Source organism: Xiphophorus maculatus, chromosome 18 (genome assembly GCF_002775205.1).
Source record: "Xiphophorus maculatus strain JP 163 A chromosome 18, X_maculatus-5.0-male, whole genome shotgun sequence".
NCBI classification, from domain to species: domain Eukaryota; kingdom Metazoa; phylum Chordata; class Actinopteri; order Cyprinodontiformes; family Poeciliidae; genus Xiphophorus; species Xiphophorus maculatus.
The window spans coordinates 22,343,257-22,369,903 of record NC_036460.1 but is presented as its reverse complement, the minus strand read 5'-3'; the positions used below and the strand labels follow the sequence as shown (position 1 = coordinate 22,369,903).

The window sequence follows — 26,647 nt, the reverse complement described above, 5'->3', positions numbered from 1 at the left end:
TCTCGGGCACAAAACGCGAGGACGGCAACAGTACAGAACGAAAGGCACGTTGGTCTGCGGGAGGTTGTGGGGGCAGGGGGGTGCATAAAGCCCAGACAAACTCACACAAGCGGCCTTGCACACACCTTGTGGTTAATGAATAACTAACAAGCAGAAAGGAAAGGGAGCCTTCTCTTCTGAGTGAGGCCAAATGAATTCACAGAGGCGCTATGCAAATGTTCCCTGGGCTAACGAGACTGCCTGCATGATTGGAGTGCCATTGAAATTCTCCTCGTGCGCAGCCCTCTCTCACTTCCTACCTCCATCATATCCTCCTTCAATCTCCCTCCATCTCTCCCGCCATTTCAGTCAGAACGTCCATGTTCTTTCTATCTATCTATCTATCTATCTATCTATCTTCAAATCAGGTTTTCTGCACAGATAAACACTGCAGGTCTATCATTGCCTGGACAGCAGTGAATGCCCCTGTGTCTGACTCTTTCTTTCCGTCTGTCTCACCGACAAACACCCTCACACACCCCTACACCCTCCAGCCCACCCCAAACACACACACACACACCAGCGCACGCCCACAGACACAGAGTCCGTTCAAACAGAGCAAGCTCAGAGTCGCTCTGCACCTGTTCTCTCTGTAAAACATCCAAACACGAGTGCTGAATAAATAACCCAACCTAACACACATCACAGCCAGGTTCTCATACACAAACACGCACACACCACAGCCCATAAACACACATCAATAAGTAAACACCACCCATTTCCCCTCCCCGGTTACCCTGCTGCCTGCCCTCTTCCCCTACCTTTTACGTGAGGTATAAACTTCTCTGCTCCTAAAGGAAATCACACATAGATGTGTATAATGGTTAATGGTCAGACACTAACGGCAGATATAACAAAAGGACAAAGAGAGACACAGGAGAAAAGATGGAGGAACTTGTCAGATGCATCTTTAATGACTGGGGGCTTTAAAGCTCCTGCTCTTCTCCTTCCTTCTCCCTTGGGTGCTGGGGACAGCAAGAAAACTAAAACATACACCTCTCTCTTTATCCATCCCCACACCCTCTCATGCGTCCTTATCTACCTACCTAACTTATTCCATCGTCTCTCCACCCCGTACTCGCTTTGCCATCTGCATAATTTAGCATGTCATGCTTTTGTGCCACTTTATGTTCCCCTGTTTTCTGCTTATTCTGTGGTTTTTGGGCCTATCTCTTGTTCACTTAGAGGGCTGATGGAGTGGATGGAACAGGCCAGGCATTGTCACTTCACTATCTCCTAATAAGTGCCTCTAAAAAGGAAGGACTAGAGGGGAAGAAAGTTAGGAGTGGATAGACGGAGGGATGGAGAGAGCTAGCAGGCCTCTACAGAGAGGATACAAAATGGAGACTAGGGCAGGAGATGCAGCAGCTGTGGCGACACTGCACTTTACTCAGAGAGGCATGTAGTGCGTGTCAAAGAGGCAGCTTCAATCAGTGAACAACATCACATTTTATTCTTCACTTTCTTCTTTAGGGGAAGGGTTCCTTTTCTTTTTTTCTGCCAATTAGTTGAATGTTCATTTGAGTTCCTCTAACTCAATTTATGCTGCATTTCTGAAGGTAAGGAGGTAGAGTGTTGATAGTCAGTATTTCAGGTTATCTCCATTTCTGGATAATGGCTCTCTTCTTAGAAATGGCTTTGAGCAGATATCTACATCAGTACCTATGTTTTTCTTCTGTTTTTTTTTTTATTTTTTATTCATTCACTCCAAAGATTTTTGTTCTCTAAACCATCAACAACAGACTAATTAATGCATAAATACTCTTGCAAACTAACAAAGACAACACAGCATACTGTTTCCACTTTGTGCACACTAAACCTTTTTTAAAATAAAATATATATATTTTATATATATAAATAAATTAGTCAAAATTGGAATTAGAAGGGCAGTCCTCAGGAAAGGTTAGAATTTTATTTCGGATAGAAAAAAAACAATCTCCTCTAATTGTAGTGTGTGTAATACCGTGTTTTAGTCATAAAATGTTGGAAGCTTTGTGAGGGAGGTGACCACAGACAGTGTTTTGAAACATATGGTAATCAATATCAAAAACCTCAGTTGCTTATATGCAAATCTGCATGTACTGGAGCGTTGACGTGATGGACGCAATTAACAGTTTCAGCGAGGACAGGTTGACCGTCTTCCATCCCAGGAAGGAACAGAAATATGCATCACTGTCCTCTGTTTGCCGGTGTGTATGCATGTGTGTGAGCATGACTGTGGTGGAGCTGAGCGATGGTGATGCACTAATAAAAATCAAGCAGCGATGCATCCTCACACCTTCCTCATTCCGCCTGCCGGATTGCACCGGTTTCCATGGCGACCGGATAAAACTCACACTGTTTTAAGCTCCAACTGGAGGAGGAGATTCACACAGTCTCATACACACACACACCCCCGTACGCAGATGAAGTTCCTTATTACACATCTGTCAGATTGTAGTCCTTCAGTTGCCTAACTGACAAGAAAACAAATGCTAATTTTATTATAAGTGACGGCGACACCAGCAAACCATCAATTAAACGGAGAGACGCAGCTATACGGAGAAGCGGTGCGAGAGCGGCGGTTTTGACAGCTGAGTAAAAACCACAAGAGCTAGTCTAAACACTTGGCCCTCCTCTGTTTGACTATCAGCCTGTCTGTCTGTAAATTTGTCCGTACCGCCCAACATTGCTCTATGTGCAGGCCACAAAGGCAAACAGATTTGGCTGTCAAATACTGACACGACACCCAAGAAGGGTCGAATCGCAGTGAGGCCAGCTGTCAGCAAACACCCTCCTCTCTCTTCATCAAAACCCATTCATACTCAGTTTTATTGACCAACATAGCCGTCTGTGTGACATATGTCATCTTGTCAAGCCGACACCTAGCATGCTCTGTCTCTAATAAATGGCAAAGCACCAGAGCATCTCGAGTGCTCAAGTGAAGGCTGAAAGTTGAGCATGCAACCAGGAGCTGATGGATGAAGGGGATGAATGGACGGATGGATGGAGGCATGCACGAACGCCTCTAATTGGAACTCGGTGTGGGTCAGTGTTTGTGTAAGTGTTTCTGTGTGGGGCCATCGACACAGGCCACCAGTCTGTACCATGGAGGGAAAGAGATGAGAAGAGCCTTTGAGCCGAAGATGGTCGAAAAGAAGAGCACCACTGTCTTACCAATAGGACCTATTCATCAGCTGTGAGGAGAGAGGAGGAGGAGTGACTGAGAAAATTGGGAGGAAAAAATAAAGCTCCACAATGTCTTTAGATTAACATTTTTGACAGGATAGCAAAGCATGGTTTCATTAAGGATCCCAAAATCATCATTTCTAGTGGATCTTTGAGCCCTGATATGAATATATCACACTTAATTCCCTTTTTTTTTTTTTAACTGTAACACAAAAAACATCAAGAATTAATGTGACTGCAGGTGATACAAAGAAAAATAAAGTGTAAATTTATGTAAACAGCTTGGTAGATTTACAATTATTATAGCACTACTTGCTCATGCCCTATTTTAAGTGGAATAAAAGCTCTGAATCTGAATCTCGTGTTACTCCTAGTTAGATAAACAAATCTTAGTTAAAATCGTGCATCCACCTTATTGTTGCTGATTGACTGTGGATCCAACCTGTGTTAAGAAACAGAAATGCAATATGTTCTTATAGCTGATTGTGTGAGCTATAGAGAGCTGTGTTTTGCAATTTGGCAAAAAAAAAAAAAAGTTTGTTTGTTTAGATAACAAACACTTACTGAGAAGTGGAATGAATTTGGGATGAATAAGGGATTTTCCATCTGTTGTTAACAGATCAGGTATCAAGATAAATGTGGTTGAAAGATCAAAATCGGAAGAGTTAGCAAAAACCATCTTTAAGTTAAGTCGTGACTTTGTCAGCAAAACTCCCCGGAGAAAACCTTTACCAGCGCCTATAAAAAGTAATCATTCCCTTGGATGTTTTACCCTTATATTTCTTTTACAAATTATTTATGATGAATCAAATTTGGCCTTTTTGACAAAAAAAAAAAAAAAAAGAAATAAAAAGACGAAAACACTTTTTTAATGTCAAAGTGAAAACTCCATGCTACCTGACAGAGCTTGAAAAGTATTACAAAGCAGAGTGGAGAAAAATTGCAGAGTTCAGATGTGATTTTAGCAAAAGGTGCATAATCTAACTACTGCTTGGAATATTTGTGCAATCATTTAACAATCATTAAACTTTATGTTAAATATCTGTATTTATTTTTGTCATTTTGTACAAACCAGTTTCTACTTTAACATGAAAAGGATTTTTGTAAGTTTTTTTTCTTTGTTAAGGAAGCCAAATTTTGTTGGGCATGACTGATTTGCAAAAGCAACAAAAAGGGTAAAACATCCAAATGGGCGACTGCTTTTTATGGGCTATATGGTATGGACACCACAGATTGCATAAAATCTTGGCATCTACATCCCTGAGCTGATAGCAAAAAATTGCCAGTTAAAATACACAATGGAATAAAAAGCCAGCAGACTTAAAGTCATGGATACTATCTGTATTTCTCCTGGCTATATCACTGGAGTCCAAGAAGGGTTGTGTTGGGAGCTAACCCCAGATGACTTCCCGTTATCTCTAAGGTTAAGTACAGTCACCCTATGGAAGCAGCTCATTTTGACTATATGCATCTATTTATTTATCTTTGCAAAACAGTACATCCTTATTTCATTCTTTTAGGGTTAAGGTCTTTTTCAGGAAATCACTTATTTACACTTTGGTGTGTGGGCGTGTGTGAGTGAGGAAGAGGAAGAGCGAGAGAGAGAGAGAGAAAGCGACTATCCCAACATGCTTTTACTTGTTTATGTGTGCATGTTTTACCAAATGATCAATACCATACTCCCACTGAGCGCTTAGCACACAAACGTGATACACTGACTTTTACTAACAAAGCACACACGCAGACACACTGAGCTATGAGTCAAACAGACTTGCCTGGTCTCACCACTCTCACACTGAGAGATCCGTGACAAGAGAGAGGGGAATCCAACAACAAGCTTTATCGATCCAGACTGGAAACCCCCCTCGGGCCACACACATACATATACGCACCAGTGTTGAGTTGGATCAATGGGTGCTGCTGTGTGAAGGATAGAATTGTACAAAAAGAGGAGCACAAACACACCTTTATGCACAAAGGCGCATGCACTGTACAGAGACGAAGTAAGCACTCTGTATCAGAGAGGGCGATAAGGGGCAGAAGGAGCAAAACGTATCATCTGACCTGAACAGTCTCATCTGACAGCCTGCAATTTGGCGTTGCTCTATAGAGCAGACGTTAACACCATGCCACGCACACCTGAACACATTCACATTCACATGCACAAATGTCAATGCACACTGAAAGAATAGATACTTGCAAGCTCAGTTTCAAAGTGATATTGCTTCTCCGTTGAATGATTTAAAGAAAGGATCATGTGGAGTAAAGAGAGCTGCTCCGAGACGCAGCAAAGATATGGCTGCTCAATTTTTTCACGAGCAGTGACACAAATGTATCACTCATCCGACTGTGTACCGTCTCAAGCTTTCTCAGTCAACATTCACACACCCACATGGGCACAAGTCGAGTTTCCTTTATGTTTTTATTAAGAGCACTAAAGGGATGGTATGTTTCCACAACATGTCTGCATGTATTTTACGTGACCAGAAATATTCCCAAACAGCTGAATTTGTCGTTTTTGAATGCAGAGGAAAAGTCAGGTGACATTCTTTTACTGAATGAGCGGCAGTGTGAAGCAATAGTACTGATGCCGACCGGTAGAAAAACCTGCAGTTTCTCCACAATTTAGTTTGACAACCCATGTAAAGAACTTTTAAACTATGGGAATTGTATGGTGAAAAATGTTATACCCAAACAAGCATTGCAAAAACAAAACATATTTATCACTGTAAAAAGATAATAACCAACATTCTGTTAAATTTCTTCATCTAATTTCTCCCTGAAGCAAATAAAACACAACGAGCGAGTCATGACATCAGTATTTTAGCGATTGGCTGACAAAACCTGTCAAACTAATTTCCAACTGCAACGTAACGGTGTTTGGTGAATCACTGATGACAACTGTATCCTGAATGTCCTACCAGGGATGATGGAAACGGTGTCTTTCTCCCAGGACACCACGCTGACGTACTCTTGAACAGCTGAAGGGATGAGGCACTTGAATACGGCAATGTTACCCCGCATGGAATGCTGGTCTGCCACTCGGACTGTGTAGGGCTCCCTGAACACTGGGTTATAGGAAAGAAAAGGAAGAATGTTAGTTATTTAAAGCAGCATTGTGTTTGTAACCCGGACGCTAATAAAAATGAAGCATCTTAATTTTTTTAAAATTAAAGTGCATCACGTTTGAGAAGCTGAAAGAATAGTTATAAAACACATCATCAGTTGAGAAGCAGCACATCAGATTATCTATACAAGTAGATACAAAAAGCTTGTCGCATTTTCATGTGGCATTGACAATTGCAACTTTGTGTTTTATTAAAATGAATGGAAACTAAGTTTATAGAGAGCTAAGACCAAAGAAGCAAAGGTGTTTCTCAATTTGAACTGGTGTCATTTTAGGCACTTTTTAAAAAAGTATTCATATCACTATAGTATTTTATTTCATCACCCTACAATCACAATTTTCACATCTCTTTTGGATCATCAGCATAGCAAGCAATTGGATGAAGTGAAAAAAATATATAAATTCCTTTTGATATTAGAAAGTGAGACATGCTTGTATTTTAAGATTAAGAGCAGATTACTAAACAGTGTTCAGTCTGTAATTCGTTTCCAGTATAAATAAAACTGTTCTGTAAAGAACCCATATGTTTGTGTGAGAACTTTGTTGAAAGGACAGTACTATGAAAACCAAGAGCAAGCGACAAGTCAAAGAGAAAACTGTGGAGAAGGTAAAGCAGAGTTAAGGTTATTAAATATTATGTTTAACATTTCAAACATTTCAAAGATCACTGCTGAAAACTGAGAGCGTATGGGGTAACTTAAAACCTAAAAAAAAACCTAAACTGCCCTTTCTGTGCTTTTGTAGGATGTGAGGAATCTTAGCAAATAAAAAAAGTTAAAGTAGTAAGTAGTACTCCATGTGTAGACATCATAATCTGAAAATTAGTGACACATAATATTTTCTAACTTGGAAAAAAAAAAAAGGTTTTCAATGCCTCTTTTTTTATGTCATCACTGTCCAGCCTCACCAAATGATGAATGCAGGGACAGATCAGAAAACAATGCTTTCTGGTGTTCAGTTTAACCACATTAGGACAGCGATGCACTTTTTAGCCCCAGACTTAAAGCCACAGTTTGATTGTAAGAAGGCCTGACTTTGAGCTGCGTTGGAAGGGATGCACAGTGATCGGCCCCTGGCCTTTTAAGGCGCAGCGCCACAGATGCTATGAGACGGCAAGGAGTGGAGGACCGCTCACAGCCGATGGAGCTGTCACATGCAGGCGCCAGGCATCAAAAACACACCCTCTGCTCATGGCACACTGAGCTCCAGACTACGAATCTGTGCCAGTGTACAGAAAGGACGGTAGTGATTAAGACGGGCCTAATGATAAAAACAGTAGCCTGTAGCTAACCAAATTATCTCTCCAGTTAATTCTGTCACATTTGGATTAGTGGAAAAATGTGAATTGTTGAATCAAAGCATACATTCATTAGATAAATTAAGTGAGGTGAAATTAAATGAATGGATTATTTTGATAAGAAGGAGAGACAGGTAGCTCAAGGGCACACCCACTGGACAGAATCATCGGTGTATTGGTTTCTAACCCAAACTGTGGAGCTTATTTGTTTAAAGTTAACTCACTAGATTATTTTTTTTCTCTTTGATGTGCACAAAAAGGAGAATATCTGACATGAATAAGATGAGAAAAACACAATTACAGAAATCAGATAGGGTCTAGACTGATATTGGGGACGGATTCTGGCAATCTATCAGCCGGGCCTCACTTTAGAAATTAGGACAGTAATGGCTTAACAATGTAAAATGTACACGCGCGCACACACACACATCAAACTGGGAGTGGCCTCACCCCTCCCGCTCTCTTCCTCCAGCTCTCCAGTGATATAATTAACGCCTCGCCTGAAGGCCAGTTTCCTTGGTCATTAATAATGCTTTATGCCAGCCGCTACTGTCACTGGAACCCAGTGGAACCAAAGCCAATGTCCTTGTCGAAACGGTGGAGAGTCTTTCACCTTAAAGTTCGAGCTTTATTCTCCCAAGTCTTTTGTCTCATTCTATCTATTGATTTCACAGTTGTACTTTATTCATAAGCGCCTGAACCATGGACCCCGTCTTTCTTCTTTGGTGGCTTGTGAAGGAGCACAGAGTGTAGCGTATGTGTGAACCTGACAAATATTGATATACTTTTATTAAATTTAATTCAATTTTATCAAAGTTTTATTTAGAAGGTTTTTTGTGTGTGTTGGTTTGACAATGTAAAACATTTTCGAGTACTTTTTTTTATGTTTGATGATTTATCTTAGAAAACCGCTCTAGATTTCACAGAGACAAAGAGACAGAAGATTCAGTTCTTTGTAAATGTGTTTATTCCCCTTGAACATCAATGTATATTAGGACTTCATTCAATCAGACGACATAAACTTGACCATAATGATGTGAAAATTTTTAGGAATAAAACTGAAAAGTGTGGCATGCATTTCTATTCAGTCTCCCTCAATTAGTAATTTATAGACATGGTTTTCAGTGGAAAGAATTTTTTTTACCCATTATTTGCAGAATAACTAAAAGACTAAGATGAGATTGAGAGCATCTGGAAAAAGTATTTTCTTCAAGACTTGCAGCTTATGTTTGACTGGGCAATTCCAACAAGTAATTGGCTGGCTGCACATTGAAAGTCATATTATGCAATGTGGTGAAATCCATTAATATGTCAAGAGCCACAAACTGCTTCATCACAAAAAATGTCAATACAAAAAGCAAAAACACAATAATGATGCAAAGTTTCCCCAGCTTTCTGAAGCACCTGACAGATCTTCTTGCAGTATTTCCCTTTATCTAGCTACCGACGTCTTCCAACTAACTCCTTATAGTTGTGCCTGCTTTTGTTATTTTCAGAAGATGACCGAATGTTGTATGTTGTTTTAAAAGTTGAAAGCTTTAAATTCAAATTTCACATCTTTCTGATGTGATCTTCAAACTCAACGCTATTTGGAGTTTGTTTTTGAAATGAGGCGATCTTGGTTGACTTGCATTATATTTGGAGACATTGTAAACACACAATACACCACGTATTTTTTTTAGGTTCCAACATGACAAAATGCAGGAGACAGGATGGAGATCATTTTGCCGCCACTTTGGTAACCAGAAGCAGAGCATCGACGAGAGCTCAAAAGCTAAAATAAAAAAATCATTCTCATTAGGCCTTTGTTTGACTTCCTTAAATTAAACAACTCTAGCGTTTCATTGATGCCACCTAGCACTGGATCAATAGCCTGGATCGACACAAGAGCCTCGGCTGTTGTGACCGAGCCAATCCTTTCAATCATTTATTTACTCTCCTGGTGACCTGGCTCCCTTCTGTCAATAGAAAGTAGAATCCCAAATGCCCACTGAGGCTCTCCGAGAGTGTTTAAAATCAGCCTGACAGCTTGTAAATACTTGCCACAACGATGACAGATATCACATTTCAGTTCAGTGGAAGTTCATATCCAGTCAAGGTCACTTGTTTTACACTTCACACCCTTTCGAAGGGTGTTGCGCAACAGTTCCTTTACCCACTTGAAATCTGTCAAATAAGGTCTAGCAGCGACCACAATAAGAGGCCACTGTTGTGATTTATTGCACGTTATTCAAAGACCTTATAGAGACACAAGGGCAGCTTCGTAACATGATGTAAAATAGTCGGACTGATTTGTGTGTAAATTGCACTCCCCCACCCCCCTATCGCATGCGCAGCAGAATTATTAGGATGTTACTGATGCCTGACTATAAGTAGCTGGGTTGCCAGGAAACGAGCTAAAACATGGGTCTGGGCGCACTGGGCGCACTGGGAGGCGAGTCTTGTATCACTGTCGCTTCAATAATTAACGACAGGGAAACCAAATACTGCATTTACTAATTTATAAAGCAAGCTGAGAATACGAAGAGATTGTGGAGGAACATGATGAAACACAAGAGATCCTAATGTACGTGGCTTTCATTATCAACTGAAAATGTTATAGATTAAAAAATAAATAAAATAAAAACAAAGCCCTCTTTGGAAACTTGTTTTTATGTTAGAAATAAACTACCAGTTTGAGAAGAGATGCTGAGGACAAATTAAGAAAGAGGATCTATGCACACTCTTTCCAGAGCTTTGCAGTTTTGTGTATTTTAGCTGGAACAAAGAAGAGGTAAGGTTAGCCGCAACGAACAGGTGTCCTTCCTTCATTGTATTGTGTCTGTGTAAACAGCTGTTAGGTAAATGAAACTTAAAACCCTTTGACTCGTACAGCCCATTCTACCACAGCATTACTGCATGTGTGCACTGAAGTCTCTTGTTAATCATTTATGCTGGAAGTTATATGAAAATAAAAACGGACTGTTCTTTCATGACATTCAGTGATCAAGGCAAAGGGCAACTATTAATTAATCTTCTGTCTTTCTGATTATATGGATTTTTGGTTTTCCAACTGATGCCAGCAGAAAAAAATAAAAATAAATATATATATTAGCAGACACAAGAATGTTCGGTGACTCTTCTGCTTGGCCTCCATTAATATGGATGCACTCAGGAGAGGAGAGTTTTGGAAGGAGTGTCCTATTACATTTAGTGTAAAACTTATTCAGCGTTTCAGATGTGCAAAGTCATGCCAACAGTCAAACATGATGATGGTGGTGGTGGTACGATGGATTCAGGTTGCATACTTCTGTGGGACATGACCTCTGCCAGAAAACTCTCATGGAGAACGTCAGGCTAAGTTTGTGATCTTAGACTCAAGCTCCATTGGGCTTTGCAGTGGAACAATGACCTGACGTGCGCCAGCAAATACACACCTGGATGGCTCCAGAACAAAAAAACAAGATGTTAGAGTGGCTTACTCAAAGAGAGAGGTAATACTTTGAAAGCCACATGTTGTATTTACTCAATTTTTTCTCATTTTTCTCAATCTGACATCAAAATTAGCGTGCTGATCTAAAACATTAAGTTGGACTAAAGAACTAAAATAGAAGAGGTTTTGTCAGCGAGAAGAGCACAACACCTTGTAGATAAAATCAAACTGGACTTTGTGTAAGTGGAAAGATCTGGAAAATATTTGTCCCTTTATGCGTGTCATGTTAGAATGAATGGATTTGTTTGTTGACACATTTGGCAGCTTTGTTTCCAGCAGGAAGAAGGTCCTCGGTTCAACTTCCGTCATTTTGAATGAAGTTTGCATTTTCTCCCCATGCCTGCTTGCTTTCTCACCAGGGACTTTGTGTTCTCTCACAACCCAAAACCGTGCATGCTAGGATATTAGCATGTGTGTTCCGGTCTGGCGACGTGTCCAGTGCAGACTCCGAGTAGTGACTACTAATGTCTTCCACTGGTATTTAAGTTTTCACTACCTATCAGTGGACTCAAAATAGTTTAAAACGTCCAACAATAGTTCCTGTTTATGAACATAAAAAAAAAAGAATCCACAGGATTATGGCTTATGACTTTTCTTTCACAACGTAACTTTTATTTTGTTGTTATTCCTGGTGATAAGTCATTTAGAAACATTTACCTCACAGCACCTTCTTACCCACAGAAGCAGTAGGAGTAGGATTTAGAAGCAGGACATTATGTGCTTTCATCCAATTTTTAGTCTGATGCTTGAAATTTTAAAACTTTTTTTTGTTATTTTTTTGACACTTCAGCCCCTAGAGTTACAAAACAGCATACTCACACTTTATCACAGCTTTTTTACAAAACAAAGCAACAAAAAACCTAAAATGAGTGCTGAACTAAATTCATTTTGACTTAAATTGCATAAAAAAATAAAATAAAATTTTATTTTATTATTTTAAATAAAATAAAATAAAAAGTCTGGGAGTTTTTGCCAAAAAAAAAAAAAAAAAAAAAAAAAGAGAGCCAAGTAAAAAATATCTTAAAAAAAAAAAAATAAATAAAAAACCTACCCAGTTTGTCTTCTGTGAAAGTAAAGGTATTCAGACTGGTGATAATGTTATTATTGGACTACTTGCAGCATGTATGGGAGAGAAGGAAGAAAATAGGATAGGAGGAATAAAGAAAAAAATAGAGATGGAAAAGAGACAGAGAAGGAAAACCGCATGGATGGCGAGGAGGGGGTGGGGCAGATTTTTGTGGAGGGTGTCTCACTGCGACTTGTCAGCTGTCATCATTCTCGTGCACCACCTGAGACGGGGTATGCCACACCCCGGCGCTCATGCCTGGGTTGCCCGTGGCAACCACAGACAGAGGGTTTTCATGTGCACGCACGTGCTTGTGGGAGAAAGAGTGAAGGCGTGCCTTTGTGCTGCGTTAGGCTCCAGAGGTAATGAGGTGCTCACACATGCACATGAGCCTGGCTATGGAGCTGTAGAGTTGTGGTTGCCTCAGCATTTAATTGATTAATTGTTGTAATTATTTGGAAAGGAAGGTCACTTCAACGCTGAGGCTATCTGGAAGGTCACTCTGACGCTGGAGGGGCTCTCATCCTCTGGGGACCACATAGGCCATATGGGTGTGTTTGAGTGAGGAGGAGATTTCAGGTCCGTTTTAAGAAATACATTTACCTGTGTATGCATGCGTGAGTTGGGGAGCTAATGACTGCCTCTTTATGTGGCTGCAAAGAATGAACAAATTCAACAATGTACGCATGTAGCTTTTAATGTGACCCAAAAATCCACTTCTTTTCATATCTTTATATGTCTGTGGCTCATCTTTTCTGCCAAACAACCTGGCAGCCAAAAATTGTACAGTGAATGGCTCAGTGTGTATTTTAGCATTTAGCACCTTGTAAGGACCATTTTTCTCCCAACAAATACTGCTTTGAGAGAACATATTTTGCCTTATGGAGCCCAAAGCCCTGCTCCCACAAAAGAAGTGCTGTTTTAGGGTTAGTGGGTTAAGTTTAGGACTAAGGTATGAATGGAGTTTAGGTTAACTTTAGGGTTAGGCATGTACTGGTAATGGCTAAGTTCAAGGTTAGGTTATCAAGATGAATTAAAAAAATTAAATGGAAGTCAATGTAAAGTCCTTGTGAAGATAAAAAAGAAAACAGTGTGTGTTGGGGTGTGTGTGTGTAGTTCTGGGACTTTCCAGTCCATGGACAGATGGAGAGACTGGGAGACTAGCTTGCTGGCATGAGCTGTACGCAAGCTGGAGTGGATGGGAGTCTGCTAGTTGTCTGTGCGAGTTCATAGGGGTGAGAATATAAATGTACAAATCTGTTGTATGTATACCTATATGCGTTACATTAATCATGCGTGTGTTTGGGATTTTTTACTGTATCTGCGTGTGTTTGTGAAGATGAGCAATAATGCCTTCTATAAGCATGTTCATCACTTCCCTCCAGCTCTGACCTTGGCAGGAAGAGCAGACGGGTCACTGAGCCAACTGTTTGTGTGGTTGTGGGTCTGTCCTCTAAAGAATCTAACTAGTTCACAGGGTCACAGCATGGCATTTTAGGACACTTGAACAGATATTGGACCAAGATAGCTGTTTTGACAAGAGCTTAAAATTACTCCATGGGTTGAAAAAAAAAAGGTGAGATAATTTCTTTTCGATTTTCTTCCTATGATTTTAATAAAATTTGTTTCAAATTGAAGATGTTTAGAAACTCTACCTCCCTTTTTTTGTGGAAGGTACCAGCTGAATTGTTGCATGAAATCATACACACTGAGCTTTTCCCAGCTTGTCACCTTTCATACAGGTCAGGGAAAAAGTTATAGAGAGGTTCACAACATGTTCATATCTAAAGCTTTTTTTTTTTTTTTTTAAAGTCTCTCAGAGTACTGTTGAACTCATCATCTGATAATACAAACAGAATGGCACCGAGACATTGGAGTCCAACTAAACTGACAGGTCAGGAAAGGACAGCAGTGGTGGTTTAGAGTTTGTGACTGTGGAAAAACTGGAAAAAAAATACACTAAATTTTCAAAATTCATCTAAATTTATGGTGCTATATCCATAAAACGTTTCATGAAAATTTTAAAGTTAAGTGAGCTTTATGTAGTGCCTGCTTTAACTTATCTGCCCATTAAAGTCAGATTGGATAAATTTGATAAAAACTGTGATCTCTGACAAAAGCATTGCAGATCTGTTTTCTTCATTATGTTAAAACTCTGTGTAGTGACATAAAATATAATATTTTTATTAGTCATAAATCACCTCCTGTTTGTCTCCTGTTGAGGCAGGAAATGTGACTACATTATGACAAACGATATGTTTCATGTTAGAAAATCCAGCCTAACTGGCAAATTTAAGAGATGCTGGGTAAACACGGTCTCCAACCCATTTGCGACTGAAACATCAGCTCTAAAGTGGGGGTTGAATGTTTACAGTCCAAGCTTTTAGGGCCTCTTCATGTCAATCATAATGAGATTACCAAGCCAAACAAGGGTGTTACCGAGCTTGCTGTGGAGAACCACACCTAACTTTGGATGATAACCCATTGGCGTGCCCCGAATGACTATGTACGGCTTTAATTTTATTTCCAAAGTTCATGTTTTATTGGTCAATGTGATGGATACTTAGACTTTTCTTCACATTGTTGGAGAGTAATAAAGAGAGAGAGATCTTGGAACTGACATAGAAGACAGTTCTTTTTTTTTTTTTTTTTTCCTGGTGAACCATTTCTGCGTAGATTTAATCAAATGTTTTGTATCATCGTCCCCATCGTCCCATGGAAAGCCCCGGTGATGACCCATTTTCAGTTTTCTGGTAGAGGCCAGCATATTCTCACTCAAAATCTCTTGGCGTTTCAGAAACGTTTGATGCTGTGTGCTTAACCGAGGCGAAATGAGACAAGTGCGTGGCGCACACCTGAGCTACACTAAAACCAAATGGGACTTTGCTCCTGCTCGTCTCTGGCTCTGTGAGAGGTGGACTATGCCCCTTGACAGGTTGCCAGTACAGTAGGAGAGAAAAAGTTTTTTTTTCCTGGCACGACTCCCAAACGTGTTGTTGGCATGTTTATGATATCTATTTGCTGTTGTGGAGTCAAAGTGACTCCAAACCTTTATTTGCTGAAGTTAAGTGAGCTTTGTGAGATTTTGTTATGATGCTTCTGATTTTCTATGATGAGTGTATAAACCTAGATTTACCTTATAAAAAGGCAGAGTAAAAGTTTTTTTTTGTCAAGATTATTTCCATTGAAATAAAAACATTTAAAAAACTAGCAACCTTAAAGCAAGTATTAAACATATTTTTAATCAAGTCATCATCTCTGTATTAAAAAGTTTGAATTTTTATTTGATACAAGATTCTAATGTTAAATTTTAATAACAAAGCAGAAAATTATGATTGACACAAACAAATGCTTGAAAACTTCTGTCTGTGTGTAATTAACCTATTTCACTTAGTGAAATAAGATTGTACAAAGAAATTAGCTTTTCAACTTGCTGAATTTGTCTGCATGCGCAAAATGTCAGATTATTTACTTCACTTGCTTGCAGCTTGCCTGAGCCTCACCTGCTTTAACGTGGATGCTGGGGCTTCGGATCTTGCCCGCTTGATTCTCCGCGGTGCAGAAGTACTCGTTGTCGTGGATGATGCTGTTGTAAGCAGAGGGGGAGAAAGGGTAGAGCTGGAGGGTGCCGTTGGCATGCACGTGGCGTATGTGGGGCACGTCGTAAATGTCGTCTCCGGCAGCCAGGTACCAGCGCAGGACGGCATGGGGGGCGCCGCCCGCAGGGCAGGGCAGGGACACCCCCACCGAGCTGGAGAAGGTCACTCGCTGCAGGGAGGCGTTCACAAAGTACAGCCGAGTAGAGACAACATCCTCACTGTTGGCTGTTAGGGTGACAGAGACAGGGAGAACCCGTTAGAGGCGACTTCACGTACCAAACAAGTACGAAAAAAGACAACCACTGTTCAGTTTTAAACAGCAACAATGAACAGTGGTTTTGGATGTTCCCTGCGACAGACTGGCGACCTGTCCAGGGTGTACCCCGCCTCTCGCCCGGAACGTTAACCAGAGATAGGCACCAGCACTCCTCCTGACCTCTCTAAGGGACAAGGGTGGTAAAAAAAAATGGCTTGATGTATGGTTTAGGATGCAAAATTGGGTAATTTAGACTATCTGAAAAATAGGAAAGATAATCATTCTAGTTCATTCTGTATAAGAAAAATCTAACAGAGCATTTAACTCCTCAGGACTTCGAATTCTTTATGAAACTTCCACCCGAATAACATCTTGCAATTGACTCAATCCAGTTTCACAATTCTAAAGAAAAAGCTCAACAACCTTGGAGTCTCTTGACAAGAGATGCCTAAGAGAATTCTTTAAAACAGTAAGTGGCTGTTTTAAAAGTTATTGTCACAATAGCAAGTAAAGTTGTGAAAAAAAAAGTCCACAAACTGTAAAGAAGAAACAGCAGATTGGTTGCAAATTAAGAAATACAACTTTTAGTCAAGGCAATGTAAGGCAGTCTCTTACTTTTGAAGTTCAAAGACATTGTCTAAGGATAAATGAATGAAAATAAGAAAAATTTCTAACTAGAGCTGCACAATACCTATGGAGTCATACTTGTAACAATGAGTATGATTCTTATTCAATGGATCCCATTCCATTGATGGAGGAAGAATCTAATTGCAACTAATGTATTTGCAGCATAACAATACCAAATGTTGCAAAAAAAGGGCTTTGGCAACAATTGTTGAAACCGAATTGTTTGAAATATGTAAATTATAATAAATTTGTAGTTAGTGTATAACATATTTTAAAATAGGGGAAGTCAGGATATGCTTTCTTTCTCTACCTACTTATTTATGGGCCCTTGTTTTGTTTTCTTGCTTGGTTTTTGACTAAATTTATTTGTATGTGAAATAAAATCAATCATTTACTCAAAAGTGTATGTCTTTTTTGTATTTAAATGCTTCCTAAGCTTGACTTTTTTTTATTTGTACAATCAAAACTATCGGTAAACCGTTGGTCATTTTCTCTCCATTTCACAGATATGTTAAATTACCTTCTTGTTTATTTGTTTAAAATATACAAAGACAAACTTGTCAAGCACCTTAATTTGTCACTTGAATAGTGCTCATTCAGCTGCCCTCAAAAATTTTCACAAAAAAAAAGTAACATGACAGGAAGACATAATTGATTTCTGAACTCTTTGAGTTAAAACATTAGCATTGTTGTTTATAAATAAATATGAACTTGTTTTCTTTGCATTATTTGTGGTGTGAAAGAACTGCATCTCTTTTGTGATTTTGATCATTCTCTGTAAATAAATACTACATTTTTACTTGGGATTTCAGAGATTTGTTGTGAGTAGTTCATAGAATAAAACAACAATGTTCGTTTCACTCAAACATATACCTATAAAGAGTGAAATCAGAGAACAGATCAATTTGCAGCAGTCTTAATTTTTTTCAGAGCTGTATGCTCATCAATTTCACATTAACCCAAACAACTTCCTTCATGTTCCAAACTACTGCAAATTGCTGCAAATTGTCTAATGCCATATGCATTTTTCAACCATCAGTAATGCAATAAGCTGCACCCACCCAACTCTGAGTAGGGCAAAAAATATATCACAACTTCAACCTATTTCTTCGGATTATGTCCTGTAAGCTAGGGGAGTTGTTCCTTGTGATTCTCCTGGCCTCAGCTAGGAGAAACTCTCTCTGTTGCTGTTTGAGTTAAGGAACTGGAAACCACACATGGCTCACTGTTAAGCAATACTGCCGTGGCACAGATTAAGTACGGCTAGCAGATACGCTTTTCATCCCCTCTCAAAATACCCTTATTCAAACTAAAGTGGGGTATTAAGACATCCATAAAAATCTCTGTTTCTGTGTATGTTTGGCTGGGATTATGGAGGGGAAAGGAAGGGAGGGGGGAACTGAGGATCGTAAGGAAGTGCTGAGCTCAGCTTGGCTGCAGGCCAGGGGGAGATGTGATGCCCCAAGCCAGAGAATTTTTTATTTCAGACATTGATACTTAATTAATTCCTTTTTTTTCCTGGATTGTATCAACAATGCCTGGGTTTATTCAATCCAATCTTTTCAATTTTCTACATCCTCAGAGAATAAAGGGGCTCGTTCATCAATTGAGGTTTAAAGACGGCGTTGAATTGCTCTTAATCTTGAATTTTTACTAATCGTTTCCGCCATTGTTAATAGTAGTTGACAACAGCAAGATAAGATAAAGGGACCATGAATTTAGGTTCTCTTTGGATTTGAGTACAAAACAAAAAAGTGAAAAACTGTGGCTGTATGATAATGCTGTTGCTACCAGTTGTTAAATGCTCTGACTGTTGCCTTAATTTTTAATCAGAATCATTTGGAGAAAATCAAGCAATACAAAATATAAACAAACATTTCAGATGAAAAAACAAAACAAAACACCAAAACAGTTTTTGTCTTGTATGACATAGTTGGACCAGAAATAATACATTTTCTACTACAATATATAGACTTGTTTATGCAGCTTTGTATAAAAGGGATATTTTTGGCCTTTATATTTGCTGTTCCACACACTGGAGCACCCTGTCAATTTAGTTTCTCTTTGCTTTGTTTTTAATAGTATAAATATGTCATTTTAGAAGTTAAAACTGACCATAGGAAGAAGGAAGACTGTCACTGACATCTTTTAGTGGTTTCCTCACGTTAGCATCCCTCATTAGAGTGTTGCTCAGCAGCACATTGCGGTGCTCTCCATGGTGCTGAAAGTGAAGATCGGTTTCCCTCAGAGCCTTTGAAAACGATTGACACCGAATCAAACAGCACCAATGGATTGAACTTGACCTAAATTCCTATTTTTGAAGAGAGTAGCTGCTACAACATTGTCTCACTATCTGCTTGTCATCTTTACTGTGCTCGTGCACACACATACATCCACAGGCCCATCCACATGCATCCGAGCAGCGATTGCATTTTTTTTCCCACCTCTCTCTCTTTCTCTTTGTACTCCCCTGCCTTTGCTGTTGGCTGAGTTTGACATCAAAACTGAGCCAGTGATTTAACAATAACCTCTCTATCCCTTTGACATCACCTCACACAGAAAGAAACGTACACACATTCACTCTCTCAGTTGCTTCTGAGCACCTTTGTACCCGAGAGCCTCCTCCTCTCCCCTTCCAACCAACCACCCATATCCTGTCAGGAATAATGCACTCCTGATCTCTAAGTCAGCTGTAGAATAACACACATACACACACCCCCACAAAAACTAGGAAAGTCGGACATCAGTTTCCCACAGCGGTGTGATTACAATGTGGATGAGTTAAACAGGAAATATTATGTGGATTTAACACTTTCGTTCTGGCCATCAAATCACACACCGTCGCCGGTCAGATAAGTGGCAGGAAAAGACCAGAGGTGCTGTGTTTGATTAACACAAATTTAGATGTTTTTGATGTAAAACAAAGCCATTTTAGACAATTTAAAGATTTTCTCACCTTAATAAGCCTTCTATCCTCTATAGTTAAACTAAAAGATAAACAAAAACAACGCTGCCACAAGACCTTCCGTTCTGGTTTTGTTGTACTTTTTTTTTTTTTTCATGAACAACAACAACCCAAACACACAAAGCCAAACAAGACTCAAACGAGAAACACCACCCCTACAGTGAAACACATCAGTCGCAGCATCATACTTTGGGATTGCTTTCTCTATTTTTCCTTTTGGAACAGCTAATAACTTTCTGCTTGAAGGCTGAAGATGAAGGGGGGATTTTGGGATGAGAGAGTCCCTAGTCACACCCCACAACTAAATTTTAAGATGTTTCCCTTCAAGTTTAAACACTTGAATTAAGCTTAAACTGCCTCACCAGCATGCAGATTTGTTCTATAGCGCTATGCTAATCAGCTAATATTGGAACCAGGTGTGCTGCAGCAGAGGTGTGTCTAAATGTTGCAGGACACCATGCAACCGTTGAGGACTGGAGTTTAAAACCACTGGATTGCAGTGAAGAAGATTGAACCTGTTCTTTTTGAAACACGAAGGAGGATATATTCTGCGAGGTGAACCATTAAACCTAACTTTTTTTATGTGTTTCTTGTTTTGGTGCATTTTATTTATTTATTTTACTAAAACATGTCTTAGCAATGCACCCCAACACATTCACATGTCTCCACTTGTTTTTGCTGTGGATATGAAAATGGAGTATGAATATGTATGCTGTAGAGGCAAGGATATTGCCTATGGTGAACCTCTATGCATAATGCAGCTTTTTGTGTCTCATCTAGATTCATTCAGGAACACATACACACACGCGCACGCGCACACACACACACGCAGACTCGAATTCACACCATAACAATCATGTGGATAGAAAAACAGGGCAATAAATCCCTCACTATGCCTTTTCAACTCTTTTTTCCTTCAGTCACAAAGTCACATAAAGACAGTTCAAGTTCAATTCATAGGAACATATCTGCAAGTAGATTTTGGAAGCTCTAAACTATGCAGCTGCGTTTCAACTTAGAAGTTTAGATACTCTAATCATTTGCATTAATGTCATATAAACAGTTAAACAAATATGGACTGAACAGCTTTAGTATATATTTTCTTAATTCACACAGGTTCAACTCAAGCTCCAATCTATACATACATCCTTGAGGGTAAAATGATTCCTTGAGTCATTGGATTAAAAAATATCATAGAGAGACAAAGGTTTTCTGATTTGATGCTTTGCTTATTTTATATGGCTGTGTATTCTGCTGTAATGTCTTTTTAAACATAGCTTCATGGTTTAGGGGGACAGGTATTGAGCATATGCAACATGCAAGGATGTTAGTGAGGAGAAAACAGAACACTATAAGTTTTGGTCTCTGCCACCAAAGTATATCAGTGCAACATCACAAAGGACAATGCAAATGGATGCATTTACATCATCTATACTTGCTTATCTTTGCAGGGTGACTTTTACTTGTTCCATTCAGTAAACGAGCCTTTACCTTTTTCAGGAATATTTAGTCTCTTATTCCACAAGTGGGTCAGGAAAATCTCTGAAATCCTAACAGGACTGAGCCACCATATTCATTTTAAAACCCTGACATGAAACAAATCTCTTTACTTGCCCGGGATGACACTACATCAACTTCTCCTGGTGAACAACAAGGTTACATTGTCCAGTGCTTATATCAACTTACCAGTCAAATGCAAAAAATCAATCAGCAGCTTTCCAGCTTGGCCTCTTCCAACATCCGGCTGCCACACCTTCCACACATCATTGTCCACATTCGCAGCCCTCACTGCCCAAGAAGCTGCTTCGCCCATTCCTGAGAGCTTCTTTGGGGAAATTGGCCAATAAGTTGGGTTCTTCTTACAATGTTCCCTTCGGTTCTATCCAAGAATGGCATCACTGTACTGTGATTTTCTGTACTGACCATAATAATATCTCTTACCTTCAGGAAGCCAAGCCCTTGAACCCTTGCCAAACAAGATGGTCAATCTTCCTCTCTCACTTTAATCCTCCTGCCATCAGTGCTCAGACAATACAAAACCAGATGCTCTCTCCAGACAATTATCCTCTGGTAAAGATCCAACCTTTGACACCATTCTTCCACCTCTTGTGTAGTTGGCTCTGTTCACAACTCCATTCTGAAAGCCCAAAGTACTGAACCTAATCCTAGTAATAGTCTCCCTAACTGGACTACAGTCCATTAGTTCACAAGAAGGTCCACATGCCATCCTGGTGTGGGATGTACCATTTCTTTCATCCAGCACTTTTTTTGGTTGCCCACTATACACAGGGATGTAAAAGAGTACATTCAGGCTTGTCACATATGTTCCCACGTCCCAAACCCTAGCTCCTCCAAGGGCTTTTGCAACCTTTGTTTGTTCCTGATCACCTGTGGTCCCATATTCCATCATTCTAGCCATTGTGGACCACTTCTCAAAATTCTTCCACTCCACCCCTCTGAAGAAACTTACTACCTCACTAGAAACCACTCAGCTACTGGTTAAATACGTCTTTTGGCCTCACAGGTCCTTTCTGACAGGGGCCCTCAAATTGTCTCCAAGCTTTGGGAATACTTCTGCTCGGCTTTCGGGACCGAGATCGCTCTCAGCTCTGGATTCCATCCTTAGACTTTGAGGAAGCCCTCCTGCCTGTTCCCTTCCAGTCAGTCATCCTAGAGATTGCAGCTTCCCCATGATTGTCCTACCTCTGCAAAGTGCATTATCACTATTATCAGTCTGAATGCCTCATCTCTGTCCTCCAGACATTGCTGTACAACCTGGAAAATCAGACCTCTGTCACAGCACTTTTGTGAAATATCAAAGAAATGTAAATGAGCACCCTTTGTTAACACTCCCAGGTAGCTGATCAGGTTTGGGGACAATTCTTCTGAAACTTTAAGGGCTGCTTTTTTTTTTTATCTGGTTTCCAGAGTGTCAATATTCAATGGCCATATCTTCATTTGATTTTTTAATTGTTATTATTATTATTTCCATGCGTTTGACATCGTTTAGAAAGCTTAGCATCCACATTTTCAAAAATCTGTAAATAACTCAAAATGCCCCCGGGAAGACTCATTTCCTGGTTTTGGTATGGCCAGTCACATTTACCTCTTCCATTCTGTGTGGAAATCTTTAACCTTTTTTAAGATTGTCGCCACCCTTGATTGGGTCAGTAAAATTCCCTGAAATCATGACAACCACTGCTGGCCAGACTTAAAAAACCTGTAGCATGCAGTCAACATTTAATTAGACTGCATGACATCTCCAATTAAGACTCTTATGCTAAACCATGGACATTAGAGTGCTTGTGTTTTTGTAGAGTAAGGAGTGTAAAAGCACAAGGCAACATTGTCCCTCCAGGTTTTTGTGAGCACACTTTTGGGGTTTTGGTTCATTTTAGAAACTGCCATTTCAATTTTGTTGACATTTTTCTCGCTTTGATAGGGAGTGAATTTGCCAGAATGGTTTGCCTTAGGAACAGTACATCACACCAACTGGCCAACGAAGTGAGCGTGTTCAAAATAAACAAAATGTTCAGACAGAATGTGAGGCAGAGTGACTTTTTTTTCTTTTCTCGCTTTTGTGCTGCATTCATCTACCAAGCACTCCACAATAAAGAAACAAACCGCTTGTCTGAGCACAATGATGATAGCAACTTAACTTTAAAGTGATGTGTAGAGGTTATTCTGCGGAGTTGTAAAAGCATAGACACAATGCACTTCAGTCAAATCTGACGTTGGAGGAAATTATGCATAGAAGATAAGACTCACTCATATTGTGAAGCATTTTCACAGAAGACTAGATGAGCTTCCATTTTAACTGTGTACAGTTTTGAAACAATTGTATTTTATTTGTATGTAATATAAGTGTCAGACTCATATAAAGTTCTACAAATTTGCCAAGCTGCACAAATCTCCAAATAAACTGCAAAGTTCATTTTGGGGACAAGACAGATCAGGAATGAAGTTGAGAAGTTTAAAGCAATGTAGGCTTTAAAATCTCACTGTTCAATCCATCATCCAGAAATGGAAAGAGGATGACGCAACTGTAAACCTAGCAAGATAAGGCCGTTGACCTAAACACAGAGATCCACAGGTCAGGTTGGGGAATCTGTCCACAGGACAACTACTAATTACGCACTCAACAAATATGTTCTTAAAGGAAGATTGGCAAGAAGAATGTCATTGATAAAAAAAAGAATTAAAAAAAACCTTAAGAAGTCCTGTTTGCCAGACGCCATGTTGGGGACAAAGCAAACATGTTAAAAAATGTGATTTGGCAAGTAAAGTTTGGTCAGAGAAAATTAAAACTTTACTTTTAGGCCAAAATGCAAAACGCCATGTGTGGTGGAGAACTAAAACTGTACAACACCACTCTGAACACACCGTATCCACTGTCGTGGTGGAAGCTTTATGCTCTGGGGAAGCTGGTCAGAGTTGAACATGACTGCAGCCAAATACCCTGCAGTCTAGGAAGAAAACCTGTTTGAGTCTGCAAAAGATTTTAGACTGGGTTCACCTTTAAGCAGGACAAGGGCCCATGAACATGAAGCCAGAGCTATAGTGGAATGGTTTAAAACAAAACAGATTCATGTGTTAGAATGGCCCAGTCAAAGTCCAGACCTAAACCCAATCAAGAATCTGTGGTAGGATCTGAAAACTGCTGCTCACAAATGCCCTCCATCTGAACTGTCTTGAGCCTGAGTTATTTTGCAAAAAAGAATAAGTAAAAGTTTCAGTCCCAAGATGTGCAAATCCGGTAGAGACAACAATCCCTAAAACCCTTGCAAATGGAACTGAAGCAAAATAATGTTCCACAAAGTATTGACTCATAGGTGGCTGAATACTGTTACACTCCGGACTTTTCAGTTTACTATTTGTATAAAATGTTTCAAATCCTGTATAATTTTCTTTCTACTTCATAATTGAATACCTCTTTGTTTTGGTCTTTTACATTAAATTCCACATAAATATATTTATGTTTGTGATTGTAATGTGACAAAATATAAAAAAATTAAAGGGCTATGAATAGTTTTGCAAGCCATTGTATCAGTAATTAGCTGCATATTTTTCCTGCTTTCTTTCAGAACAAATGTAATTGCTGTAGTATGAAACATCAACTCTGTGATGGCCAACATGTGGAAGTTTTTTCAATTTTTCACAGACTAAATCATTTTGTAGATTAAACTGTCCTACTGCTTCAAATGGAGATAACTGAACAATTCTTTACTATTCACATACATTTTTATAGAATGAAATATTTCTGAATAAAAATAATTGAATACCAACAGTCTTTCTGAAAAATATACCTCCAATAGTGTAGTACGGAAAAGGCAAATTAACAATGCGTATGATAACTAAGACAACTATTTTCTTTTGAAAACATTTCATAAACAGAGCTGACCCCTAAAATAACAGAACTGCAATATTCCCCACAGTGTCTTTCAATCAGTCTTCATGGTTTTGTTGGCGTCTAGGATTGTGGATTGGCTTTGTAAAATTTTGTGCAATTATTAATGACACATTTATTTCTCATCTTCTGTCAGTCTTTAGTTTTCTACACAGGTGATCATCTCAGCATCCTTCTCCATTACACTAAACCCTCTGCATCCTTCATTACATCTATGAAGCTTCTCTTCTCTGTAATTTTATTCTGAATATTTGCATTGTCATAATATTGAACATAAACCAAACTAAGCTTACACTGCAGGACAAAGTTGTTGCCTTCCTCACACTGGCCCCTCATGTATGGTCACGGGTTTCTACTTCTCAGAGGTTAACTTGAACCTTGCTCTGAGTTTTTCCTAGCGCCTCTGTCATCCAATTAATGCAACAAGATGAGATCGGATTACTAACCTAGAAGAAGCATCAATGCCATTTTTTTCTGCCGTTTATTTTTACTCATTGATGTCTGTGATTTCAGATGTAACTGAGTAAAGTATTTAAAACAAGCTGAAGTCAAAGTAAAGGTTTAGGTCTGTAGACTCCTTTAAAGAAATGCAAAGTTTTCTGTCGTTAAGTACAGAAAACTTGTACTTAGCTACAGTAGTTACTTTTTACCCCTTGCAGAGTTTGAGTGTAGCAGAATTAACAATTTCCAACATTTGTGTTAGAAGCTTCAATTGCTAGTATAAATGAAAGCATCTCTCATTAGTATAATAATGTTATTGTATTTGGCAGGCTGGAAGAAATTGTAATGAGAAGTTATCAAAAGAAAAAAAATGAAAAAAAATGTTTTTAAATAGTAAACCATGTTGTTGTTTTCTGTTTTTTTTATTGCACATTAAATTTAGTTCAGGGAATGTGGTTGAGAACAAGGTGGTGCAGATCACCACATGACATTTTCTTTTAGCATTTTTTGGAGTTACGAGTTGGTGCTTTTAAACCTGCGCACATAAGCAAAGATCCTGATTTCCCAGTTGATTTCCATTGAGTGCAATAATTATTTCTGCCCTCTTCCTTTTGATCGGGCCTGGATCCGGCCTATAGGGCCTGGGGTAACATTCCCATACATCCCTGACCCGAGTATGACTCAGTTTTATTTCCCCAATATGACAAGCAGCCTTCCAAATTATGACAAAGAATGAGTGCGTCTCTCCTCCTTTCCTTTTGCTTACATGTATCCATTTATCCACCCATCCCTCTCCACTCCGCACTCAGACACGGGTTCAGGTGTGCTGATACGCAGCCAAACTAACGCAACAAAAGGCCATCAGTGACGGGCAGAAAAAGGAAATGCATATAAAAAAAATATTTCAAGCAAATACCCTCAATTCTGGCGTAAAGAAAACACAAGAGGCAAGCAGATGATAGTGTGCCATATCGGGTGGCGCGGCGCTGCCAGGAAAATACGCAGTACTAATGCATATGCATGTATGATAATAGACCTTAGTCTTTCGCCATAAAATTGGACAATATCATCAATTAATATATTCTTAAAGGAGAAAAGCGATCAGATGTTTGATCCGTGCAAAACCAGAGGGAGCATGGCTCTGAAAAATCTACGGAAAAATTGAAGTTTGTTTTCCACTGCG

General features: G+C 39.3%; 1 protein-coding gene across 2 annotated transcripts in view; it reads right to left on the bottom strand.

Annotated features, from left to right (window-relative positions):
* Positions 1 to 26,647, bottom strand: part of LOC102220268 (Down syndrome cell adhesion molecule-like protein 1 homolog) — a 110,117-nt gene that overhangs the window by 81,703 nt on the left and 1,767 nt on the right. For both annotated transcript variants that reach the window (XM_023351424.1, XM_023351425.1), the window contains exons 2-3: positions 15,673 to 15,993; positions 6,129 to 6,275 (exon numbers count right to left, since the gene is read on the bottom strand). In XM_023351424.1, coding sequence (XP_023207192.1) covers positions 6,129 to 6,275; positions 15,673 to 15,993 — 468 coding nt within the window. The remainder of the gene's footprint in view (positions 1 to 6,128; positions 6,276 to 15,672; positions 15,994 to 26,647) is intronic.